Raw genomic sequence first — 12,650 nt, forward strand, 5'->3', positions numbered from 1 at the left:
GTATAGCCCTGACACTGAATAACTGGTGTATAGGCTGGTGTATAGACCAACTGGTCTATAGCCCTGACATTGAATAGGCTGGTGTACAGCTCTGGTACTGAATAACTGGTATATACCCTTGACATTGAATAACGGCTGTATAGCCCTGACACTGAATAACTGGTGTATAGCTCTGACATTGAATAACTGGTGTCGAACCCTGACAATGAATGGGTTGGTGTAAAGCCCTGACATTGAATAGGCTGGTGTATAGCCCTGACACTGAATAACTGGTGTATAGCCCTGACACTGAATAACTGGTGTACAGCCCTGACACTGAATAACTGGGGTACAGCCTTGACACCAAATAACTGGTGTGTAACCCTGACACTGAATAACTGGTATGTAACCCTGACACTGAATAACTGGTATACAGTCCTGACATTGAATAACTGGTGTATAGTCCTGACACTGAATAGGCTGGTGTATAACCCTGGCCTTGAAAAGTGATGCCTTGTCATTGGTTTGCTGTAGAACAAGGAAATGGTTCTAAATCACAGCTTGGAGAGAAATCCACAGCCCAGAAAGAGTTTAAGTGACTGTTCAGTGTCACTTGGAGCAGAAAACCTGAACAAGGCAACAGTTGAGTCATTGAGACTGGTTGCAAAGGGTCATTGGCTCATATACGGGTCAATTGCCTTCTGAAATTAGGAAGCAGCTTTAATGTTTTGCGCTCCGATGGAGTTATTTTCACCTTTGTTTTCATCCCTGTCTTTATTTTATCAATTCTGGTTGGATATATTCCTGGACATGTAGTTATGTACCTTGCAGCCATCCCTTCCAACACTGCTGCCATTCGTAGCTTCATACATCTAAACTCTTGTGAATTTATAATTCAGGTCAGAAACTCCAAAGTGTTATTTTGAAGCCCGCCTGAATCACAAGTTTTACACTTTGAATTTGGCTAGGATAAGCATGATATGTTTCACTTCAGGTATGATTCAAATGACCCACAAGGGAGCTTTTGTCAAACAAAGTTTATTTAAGGATAAAGTTAACATGTATGAAAAGAAAATTAGCAATAACTTTTTTAGCAATTACAAACAAAAACACAACAACCAAGATAATGTATAACCCTTAACAAATATATCTAAAATGTTCCAATCAAACAAAAACTTCCCATAGACAAAAACCCTTTCCACAGGTTTAACACAGCAAAGATTAACGCTCACATGATACTGGAACTGAGTCCTTTGGTTGAATGCTGCAGTTCTCTTGAGGCACACACAGACAGGCTTGGAGTCAGAACAACTTCCCAGAATGCCAGGGAGAGACTCTGGTTGAGCCACCAACAGCAGATTCTGTACTCCAGGAAGGCAAGAAGCCTTGCTTTCAGCCAACCAGCGGAATTTCCAAAACCAGGGAGAGAGCGAAACACTTCTTTTCAGCCTGATGTCCCTTCTAAAACTAAACTGCTGCCAGCCAAAACAGAAAATGAAACCCTAAATTCACTCGGAAGGAAAAAAAACTGTCCAAAACACATGACCTTCTTCCTAACAATGCAGGGTCATAAAATATCCCAGAATAAAAATAAACAAACCCCATTTACGTAGCAATAAAAGGACTTCTACAGACAACTCGGCAACACTGAGAACTGCAGAGAACATGATTTTTAAAAAATCTCTTAAAGGTACACTAACATCGCATAACTCATATGATCCCTGTAGAAACTGACAACCTTTAAAAAGATATTTCAATTTCCAGCAGCTGACTAGAAGAATAACAGAACAAGATTTCAAGTTTTAGGACTTTTACTGTAACAAACTAAAAGCAACATTGTGTAAACACTATTAGAGTAGACACTTTATGTACTAAATTACAGAAAAGGTAGTTCCAATTAGTTCCTAAAACAAAAAATCCCCTTCATCTCAGTCATAGGGTCATGGAGATTTACAGCATGGAAACAGGCCCTTTGGCCCAACTTGCCCATGCCGCCCAGTTTTGATGTCCTGGGACATCAACGCAGGTGTTCCTCAGAGTAGTGTCCTAGGCCCAACCATCTTCAGCTGCTTCATCAATAACCTTCTTTCCATCATCAGATCAGAAGTGGGGATATTCACTGAGCACAAAGTTCAGCACCATTCGCGAGTCCTCAGATACTGAAGCAGTCCATGTCCAACTGCAGCAAGACCTGGACAATATCCAGGCTTGGGGTGACACGTGCAAGACAATGATCATCTCCAACACGAGATAATCTAGACATCGCCCATTTACGCTTAATTGCATTCCCTTGACTGACTCCCCACTATCAATGTCCTGGGGCTTACCATTGACCAGAAACTGAACTGGACTAGCCATATAAATTTCCTCATCTCCGTCTTAAATGGGAGACTTCTAATTCTTAACCTGTGACCCTGGTTCTGGTCTCTTCCACAAGTGGAAATATCCTCATTAGCCTACTAGTAATTAACATATCGAATCCCCTCAGGATCTTATGAGCGGGATTATCTGGCCGTGCTCGCCTCGAAACCGGAAAATCCCGCCTGAGGTCAACGGATCTTTCCATGGTCCACCCCTCACCCACTACGATTCCCATGATGGGCGGAACGGGAAAATTCGCTCCATTTATGTTTCGTTAAGCGTATCTCTCATTCTTCTAAGCTCCAATGGGTATAGGCCCGACCTGTTCAATCTTTTTTCATAAGACAATCCCTTAAACCCAGGAGTAAGTTGAATGAATCTTCTCTGAACTGTTTCTAATGTAATTATATCCTTTTTCAAGTAAGGAGACCAAAACTGTACACAGTACTCTAGATGTGGTAGCACCAAGGCCCTATACAGCTACAGTAAAACCTTCCTTCTTTTAAATTCCATCACAGTTGCAATAAATACCAACATTTTATTTACCTTGCTAATCGCTTGGTGTGCCTGTGTACTAACTTTTAGTGAATCTGTCCCTTAAGTGGACATTACATTTTCCAGGAACCGCTCCAAAGCTGTTCTCAGTTCCCAATCGCTTGCTTCCTTTTTTCTTTCCCATCTTGGTAACTGCTAATTCCAAAACTGAGTTTCACGGTATGGAAAAGTTGGAGATTCCTATCACTAGTCAAGTTGGGTGAATCTTCCAGCCTCATTTAAATCCTCATGAACTCAGTCTCTCCAATCTGAGCCTGAGCTCTCACCCTTGTGGGAGCCTTGGGGTGGCATGGTAGTACAGTGGTTAACACTGCTTCACAGCGCCAGGCACCCAGGTTCGATTCCTGGCTTGGATCACTGTCTGTGCGGGAGTCTACACGTTCTCCCTGTGTCTGCGTGGGTTTCCTCCGGGTGCTCCAGTTTCCTCCCACATTCTGAAAGACGTGCTGGTTAGGTGCATTGACCCGAACAGTGCAGGACTGTGGCGACTAGGGGAATTTCACAGTAACTTCATTGCAGTGTTAATGCAAGTCTTACTTGTGACTAATAAATAAACTTTAAAAAAAAACTTTGTTTTGTGTGGTGACCGATAGGCATTTTGTCAGTTTAAGATGCAGGACTAGCGGTCTCTTTTTGTGGCTTTCATAATCTTGCAGACTAACTTGTCTATGAGATTCAGGGATACCTTAGGAAAATCCCTGTAACCGAATAATACAATGGTTTGTTATGGACTCTTCCCCCAAAGCCCATCTCCATGGTAGCATGAATCACATGGACCTTGTATCCAGGTGGAGATTCTATTTAGCTATTCTTAAGACGCCCAACTCCATTCTATCTTGTATTAAATAAACAGTTTAAAGTACTGTTCCTCAGGGATCAGTGCTAGGACCTTTGCTGTTTGTAATATATATATATAAATGATTTGGAGGAAAATGTAACAGAATTGATTAGTACGTTTGTGGACGACACAAAGGTTGGTGGATTTGTGGATAGCGATGAGGACCATCAGAGGATACAGAGGATATAGATCAGTTGGAGACTTGGGCAGAGAGATGGCAGATGGAGTTTAATCCGGACAAATATGAGGTAATGCATTTTGGAAGGTCTAATACAGATAGGAAATATACAGTAAATGGCAGAACCCTTAAGTGTATTGATAGGCAAAGGGATCTGGGTGTACAGGTACACAGGTCACTGAAAGTGACAATGCAGGTGGAGAAGGTAGTCAAGAAGGCATACGTCATGCTTGCCTTCATCGGCTGGGATATTGAGTTTAACAATTGGCAAGTCATGTTGCAACTTTATAGAACCTTAGTTAGGCAGCACTTGAAATATAGTGTTCAATTCTAGTCACCACACTACCAGAAGGATGTGGAGGGTTTGGAGAGGCTACAGAAAAGATTTACCAGGATGTTGCCTGGTATGGAGGGCATTAGCTATGAGGAGAGGTTGGAGAAACTTAGTTTGTTCTCACTGGAGCGACGGAGGTTGAGGGGAGACCTGATAGAAGTCTACAAGATTATGAGAGGCATGGACAGAGTGGATAGTCAGAAGCTTTTTCCCAGAGAAGAGTCAATTACTAGGGGACATAGGTTTAAGGTGCGAGGGGCAAGGTTAAAGGAGATGTACGAGGCAGATTTTTTACATAGAGAGTGGTGGGTACCTGGAACTCGTTGCCGGGAGAGGTAGCGGAAGCGGATACGGTAGTGACTTTTAAGGGGCGTCTTGACAAGTACATGAATAGAATGGGAATAGAGGGATATGGTCCCCGGAATGGTAGGGGATTTTAGTTAAATCAGGCAGCATGGTCGGTGCAGGCTTGGAGGGCCGAAGGGCCTGTTCCTGTGCTGTAATTTTCTTTCTTCTTTGTTCTTCTTTGTTCTATAACTATTTACAAAACCTGACATTCCTAACACTTTCCTGTGACTTGGAGACTAACAGTCTATCCACTGTCAGCAGAGCTACCCTGGTCATTGTTTACACTTTCTTCCCAGTAAGATAAATGGATCCCACCCCACCCATTCAGGCCTTTAACCTTTAACAACCAAACTTGATGTCAGGCAGAATTCAGGACAGGTCACGTGATCTCTTCATTGCTCTGTTTTACCATAAATTAAAGAGACAGTGCAAAACATAATCTTCCAAACTTTGCATTTGTAAGATTACCCACACCAACTGAAATGCAAAATGCAAACAGACTTTTTGGTTTTGACATTCCTTCTAACTACACTCCTCCTCCTCTTCCCTACAGAAGGATGTTGAGGGCAAATTGCAAATAATGTGAAATTTGATTTAATCCATTTTATTGGCAGTGGGTAGCAAGTCACATTAAGTGTCCAATCCTGAAGAGAGAAGACCAAAGATGTGCAGGTTAGGTTGATTGGCCATGCTAAAATTGCCCTTAGTGTCCTGAGATGCGTAGGTTAGAGGGATTAGTGGGTAAATATGTAGGGAAATGGGGGTAGGGCCTGGGTGGGATTGTGGTCGGTGCAGACTCGATGGGCCGAATGGTCTCTTTCTGTGCTGTAGGGATTCTATGATTCTATGATTCTATGAAGACACTTCATTATCATATTTAAATCAGGTGGCTGCAGAAAATCCAGAACTGAAATGAAGACCAGAGCGTTGGCTCCCATAGCGAGCTAACTGACCTTTTCTGTAACATTCTTGTATGGATCAGGAGGAGGGAGGGGTGATCTCCATTCCCATCCTCATCCTTCTCCCACCACCAATTCCTCAAGGATTAGCCTTTGATTTCCCTCCTGCCAATCCCACCCTCTCCCTTTAACCCAGCAGTGGGAAACCTGCGGCCCAGGGGGCCACATGCGGCCCACCTGGGTTCTGACTGCGGCCCATGAGACATTTTGTTGACCGTTGCCCACATGCGGGGTTGTCATATTCCACTGATTTCCGACCACGTAGTTTTTCCGACCGGTTTGATTGAAGTGATTCGCAGTAAAGCAAGGGTGAGTGAAGTGAGGTGCGTGCTGATTGCTCACAACATTGACTGTGAGAGCCATGCGCTCCCTCTGTGTCCAAAGTGTAAATATTTCTCTAGTTTTTACCATTTGAAGTTGATGATAGTTCTGTTAATATATAAATGATAAATGATATAACTTGTTATGAAATGTTCAGCGTGTATTAAATGTATTTAATCTTATTTATGGGGTCATGGTTAGTGAACAAGCCCGATTTCAATCCTGTGGCCCACTGAGTTTTAAAGATTAAAGTTTTAAGTTTAATGTTTATTTATTGGTGTCACAAATAGGCTTACATTAACACTGCAATGAAGTTACTGTGAAAATCCCCTAGTCAACACACTCTGGTGCGTGTTTGGGTACACTGAGCGAGAATTTAGCACAGCAATGCGCCTAACCAGCACGTCTTTCAGACTGTGGGAGGAAACTGGAGCACCCGGAGGAAACCCACGCAGATACGGGGAGAACATGCAGACTCCACACAGACAGTGACCCACGCCGGGAATCGAACCCGGGTCCCTGGTGCTGTGAGGCAGCAGTGCTAACCACTGTGCTACCAAGCCGCTCATGTGGCCCATCCACTGGTCTATGTTGTCCACCGCTGCTTTAACCCGTCTTCCCCCCACCAACTATTGATCTGCAACCAACTTGAACAGAATCTACTCCATTCATCATCTTATAAATCTCGACTTAATTGCCCCAACCCCGTACTAGTCTAGGCTTCTGTAAAGTCATTAATATTGATATAAGGGTAACTAATACATCCCCTTTGTTATCATACAGCATTCATCCAAAAGAAATCTTTCTAGATAACAGTTCTACAAGCCAACACAAGGGGGAGCTGAAACATCAGCCTGTAGCTCAGGCAGTGAGTGACTGATGCATGGTACACTGATCTTCCATTACAGTTCTCTGAACATCAGGATTGCCCAGGTCCTTCTGGAGCTTTTCCAGTTTGTTTACCAGCTGCAACCTCACATCTGGATCGGAAAGCCATAGGTTTCTAGGTTCACTGTCGAGATTTGAGCACAAAACCTGACACTCCAGTGCGGCACTGAGGGAATTCAGCACAGTCGGAGGTGCCGTCCTTCAGATGAGATTTTAACTCCGAGGCCTGTCTACCCTCTCAGGTAGTCATAAAAGATCCCAGGGCAGTATTACGAAGAAGAGCAGGGGGCATTCACCCCCACATCCTGGACAATATTTATTCCTAATCAACTTCGCTACAACATCTTGTGTGGTGCTTTTTCGCATTGAGGTCTGTGGGATCTTGCTGTGCATGAATTGGCCATCCCGTTTTCTTCAGAGATTGGGTGTCCAGAGATTTTTCTTCATTTGGCTGCAGAGTGGCCGGCCAAATGAAGCGCCCCTTAGTATCTGGGGGACTAGTGAGGGTAAATGCATGGGGTTACGGGAATAGGGCCTGGGTGGGATTGTGGTCAGTGCAGACTCGATAGGCTGAATGGCCTCCTTCTGCCCTGTAGGATTCAATGATTCTAAAGATTGAGTGCTTTGGGGGGAGGGTGGGGGTTGGTGGCGGGGTCAGAGGGAGGGGGTGTGGTGTGGGGATTGGCAGGATTTGGTAGTAACCTGAGATCATGGAAGGCCCTATGTCAACACACAAGCCTCTCCTTTCTCGCCATGCTGCCGCCCTTGCTTGTTTCCCCAGCTCTCTGGCTGCCTGGGTCTGACGGTAGAATGTGTTCTCATTGCAGACGTGCTGATGTTTGAGACGGAGGACCTGGTCCTGAGGAAGAACGAGAAGAACTTTGTGCTGTGCCTGCTGGAGGTGGCAAGGAGGGCCTCCAAGTTTGGAATGTTGGCTCCAGTCCTCATTCAGATGGAGGAAGAGATTGAGGAGGAGATCCGTGAGGAGTTGGACTTACCACCGGAGATAATCCCTCCCAAACCCAAACCACAAAAGGAGCTGTGTGATTTCAAAAACTTGGATAAAATGGTGTGTATGCCTGAGGCCTGTGCACTCCACCTCTCCTTCACAAAGAACTCTTCACTGTATCCTGCAGGAGACCATTCAGCCCACTGTACCCATACTAACACTTACAAAGAGCTATTAAATCAATCCACTCTCCCCATAGCCTCGCTTTTCATGTGTGTTTTCAATTCCCTTTTTTAAAAAATCACATTATTTGCGGGATTTCTGCCGCCCCGCCTACCACGGATTCGGAGCGGGCGAGGGGCAGACAAAGGAAATGTCCGTTGACCTCGGATGGGAATCTCCGGTCTCACTCGAGTGAGGCCATAACATCCCACTCATTGACTCTGTCCACATGAAATATTCCAGATCACAAAACTTCTCCTCATTTTCCACCTGGTTTATTTTTGCCAACTACCTTCAGAGAAATGATGCACAAGAATGTGCCCAGGGATGAAAGGCTTGAGTTATGTGAATAGATTGGGGCGGCACCATGGTTAGCCATCGGTTAATTTTCTCTTCAGATATTTATCCAATTCCCTTTTGAGAGCCATGATTGAGCCTGCCTCCTCTCAGGCAGCACGTTCCAGATCCTAACCACTCGCTGCGCACAAACATTTTGCTTCATGTCGCCATTGCTTCTTTTGCCAATTACCTTAAATCTGTGCCCTCTGCTTCTGGATCCTTTCCCCAGTGGGAACAGTTTCTCCATATCCACTCTGTCCAGACACCTCATGATGTTAAAAACTCTTTCAAATCTCCTCTCAACCTTCTCTTCTCCAAGGAGAACATCTTCATAGAATCCCTAAACTGTAGAAGGAGGCCATTTGGCCCATCGAGTCTACACCAACTCTCTGGCACAGCATCTTATCCGGGCTCACCGCCCGCCCTATCTCCGCAACCCATGTATGGGACACTAAGGGGCAATTTAACATGGCCACTCCACCTAACCAGCACATCTTTGGAGTGTGGGAGGAAGCCGGAGCACCCGGAGGAAACCCATGCAGACACGGGAGAATGTGCAGACCACACAGTCACCCAAGGCTGGAATCAAACCCGGGTCCCTGGCGCTGTGAGGGAGCAGTGCTAACCACTGTGCCACCGTGCTACCCAATCATGGCAATGGGGTTGCCAGCTGCAAATGTGAGAGGTGGTCAGAAGAAAGAGCAGGCAGGTGGCCATCAGTAGGTAATCTCCCCTTCCCAGTGCCAGGCCCCCAATCAAGCACCGTGTGCCCTTGAATGAGCGACCCCCCCACCCCTGTCCCCACTGGGAGCCCACACATGGTCACTCCCCTGCTGGCTGCTGGGCTAATACCAGCAAAGGCAGGATGAGGCCTTTAAGTGGCCATTAATTGCCCACTTAAGGGAGGATTAACATCAGATGGGAAGGCCATCCACAAGCCTTCTCACCCCAGATCTATTTGGGAGGAGCTGGGAAGGCAGTAGGGTGCCTACCCCACACCTTCCTACCCGATTAAATGCCCTACCCGCCTCCAAACCGGTCACCAATGGGGCAGTAAATTCCACTCTAAGGGTGGGATTTTGCAGCCTGGTTCGTCCCAAAACTGTAAAACTCGCCCAAGGTCAACGGACCTTTCCATGGTCCGCCCCTCGCCCGCTCCGGTTTCCGTGGCGGGCGGGGCGGTAAAATTCCGGCCTAAGACTCTGAGCCAGCTGGGGGCGTGATTGTGGGTAGCCGGCTCCTGAGTGCAAATGCCACAGGTTCCAGCTCCACTCCAGAGACCTGAGCACAGAATCCAGGCCCACACTCCAGTGTTGGGATTGCTTCTTTAGGATGAGATGTTAAATTGAGGCTCTCTCTCCTCTCTGGCTGTGAAAGATTGGCGGACTTATTTGATGAAGAGCATGGTAAGATAATTGCTCATTTATTTCATTGTTTTGTGAGCAAGCTTCCTACACAAATGTTGGCTGCTGCAGTTCTTACTGACCGTGCTTTGGAAAGTAGTGGAATGTTCTGGAATTGTATTTAATGGCATGTTCTGTCTTGTAACTACACAGGTACGTCACCTTGTGAGCCGCTGCACCTGTCCTGACCAGTTTCCCATGGTCAAAGTCTCTGAAGGGAAGTACAAAGTGGGAGACTCCAATACTTTAATTTTTGTCAGGGTGAGTGGCGGCCATTTTCTGATTATTAAAAGGACAACACTTTGCTCATCTCTACAAACTCAGTTTGCCCTGTATTCCGGCTCACCCTCTCTCCCCCCAGCCCTCGAGAGGGATTTACAATGACAAAACCTTTGTGAAACCTACCATTCTTCCGAACACACTGGTGGAGGGGGATGGAGTAGTTGATATAGAATAGATCAAAGAACAGTTTTAAATCTAAAAACTATTGAAGGAGTTCATTGCCATCTCTGGACTTGAGGATCATTCATAGGTTGTAGCTCTTGTGTTTATAATGGATGTGTCTGGAGAAAGGTCCACTTATAATGTTGGGTTTGATGGAAGGTCCCTTGGGTTAGAGACAGTGCTGACAAGGCCTCAATTTACTATCTGTGCATAGCCCTGAGACCAAAGAACTATACAGCACAGGAACAGGCCTTTCGGCCCATCAAGTCTGTGCTGATTCCTAATCCTTATTTGGACCCACTACTTATTGCCCAAACTCAGTTTCTATCCCTCTGTTCGTCTCCTGTACTTGTGTCTATCAAGATATACCTTGAATGTTGCTAACGTGCCTGCTTCCACCACCTCCACTGGAAGTGCGTTCCAGGCACCCACCACCCTCTGTGTAAAAACCTTTTCCTGCAGAAGGTGGTGGGTTTGTGCCCAGGTGGTGTTTCTTGATACAGTCGAGTGGTATTCTGGGCCACTGCAGTGGGCAGTTAAGCGTCAGCCATGTTTACTGGGACAGGAGTCACATTTGAGGCAGATGAGGTAAGGATGTCAGGTTTTCTTCCCGAAAGGACAGTTAGTGAACCTGCTGGATTTTTATGACAATCCAACTTCGATACCTGTTTTTTTTAATTTCCAGATATTTTAAAACTGAATTCAAATTCTCAAAGTGCCACGGTGGATTGGAATTTCAGAATTATTAATTCAGTAACTCAGTTTATTCAGTCCAAAGATGTGCGGGTTAGGTGATTGGCCATGCTAAATTGCCCCGTAGTGTCAGGGGGACTAGATAGGATAAATGTATGGGGTTACGGGGATAGGGCCTGGGTGTGATTGTGGTTGGTACAGATTCGATGGGCCAAATGGCCTCCTTCTACACTGGAGGGATTCTATGATTCTATGAACATAATGGCTCAGATCTTCTGGTCTCCGAATGACCATATCCCAGAGGTACCCTTCAAAGGTCCATTCACATGGACAATACAGGGCTTGTCCAAGATGTTTGGACTTTCAATGGGGCACCACTCTGTTCACTTGTACAAACTAATTTAGCCCAGTGTTTCAGCTCTAACCTGGCTTTACAAGCACCAAGCTTTTGTGAAACTTCAAAACTCTTGTGCAGTAGTTGAAGACTTCAGGACTAGAATTTTCCTGCCCGCCTGCCCGCCCGCCATGGGAATCGTAGCGGGCAGGGGATGGGCCATGCAAAGATCCGTTGACCTCGGGTGGGATTTTCTGGAGCGCAGTTGGAAAATCCCGCCACTGATGGCCCCGAGTTATGTAGCCTAATAGTAACCCAAGAAAAGTTGGACGGATTAAAACCAGTTCACGATACTAGTGACCCTCCAACTCTCCGGAGCCCCTGACTACACCCCCTTTACCACCCAACTCCCTCTTTCCACACCCTGCCTACCACCTGGAAACCTTGACTACCCACCCCCCCCCTCCACCCCCACAGACTAACTGCCCAAAACCTGATTACACCCCCGACCACCCGATTAGCCACCTGACCCCCCGCCCCCCAACTACTTCCCCGTCCACCGTCTACCACCCTATCACACACAACCTGACTACCCTCTGCATTCCTGAACCCCCATTCCCCAAATGCTCTCCCACCCCCCCTGACTATTCCCCAACCCCACCCCTCAACTACCCTCCAAATCTCTCAACTACCCTCCCAAACACCGACTATCCCCTACAATTCCAACCCTGGCTAGCCCAACCTGCACCCCTTGATTACATTCTGTACCCCTGGCTACTCTCCCAATCCTCCAAATATACCCGATACCCCAATCCTCACCTCTCCACCCCTGAGTAGATCCCAGCCCAACTAGGCCCCCATCCACCGAATGCCCATCCATCCTACTGACTGCACCCCACGCCCAACCTGCCCTACCCGATCTCCACCCGCCCTTGCACACTTGCCTTCTCTCTCTATCGCTTGTCCAAGTGGCTTTTAAATAAAGGGAAACTTAAACCTATCAGAAGTGCAGTTAGTGCCATGAGAAGGGGTTATGGCTTGGCTTCTATACTATGAGGGAATGGTTCCAAAGCAATTACACTCTGTGTTTCCCAGGAGCCGAGGTTAGAGTGAGAAATATGGAGCTCCAGTGTAAGGCAAGCACAAAGGAGCATTGATTGGCAGTCCTCAGAAGATTCAGCTCCATAATGATACCATTGTTATTCATCAAATCATAATGACCTGTATGTGGGTGTGTGATAACAATGATCCCACATCGTGAAATGCATCCATTCCTATATCCTCACCTGCACTAACTCCCACTTGACCCTCAGTCCGATGCTGCCCAACCTCCATTGGTGCTCGGAACACCTCCATGTAAAATTCTGATCCTTGTTTTCGAATCACCAAATCTCCAACTTTTGCCTGCCCCCACATTCTTGATGAACTGTAAGAACTGGGTGAGGTAGCAGTTAAAGGTAGCGATTAGCCTTCCAGTTTGAACCACTCAGTAGCACAGTGGTTAG

General features: G+C 46.2%; 1 protein-coding gene across 1 annotated transcript in view; it reads left to right on the forward strand.

The window, feature by feature from the left end:
- gas2l2 (growth arrest specific 2 like 2) overlaps positions 1-12,650 on the forward strand; it is a 48,756-nt gene that overhangs the window by 18,693 nt on the left and 17,413 nt on the right. Inside the window, exons 2-3 of the mRNA XM_078225961.1 lie at positions 7,589-7,830; positions 9,828-9,935. Coding sequence (XP_078082087.1) covers positions 7,589-7,830; positions 9,828-9,935 — 350 coding nt within the window. The remainder of the gene's footprint in view (positions 1-7,588; positions 7,831-9,827; positions 9,936-12,650) is intronic.

The sequence above is a fragment of the Mustelus asterias genome, chromosome 12 (genome assembly GCF_964213995.1).
Source record: "Mustelus asterias chromosome 12, sMusAst1.hap1.1, whole genome shotgun sequence".
NCBI classification, from domain to species: Eukaryota; Metazoa; Chordata; class Chondrichthyes; order Carcharhiniformes; family Triakidae; genus Mustelus; species Mustelus asterias.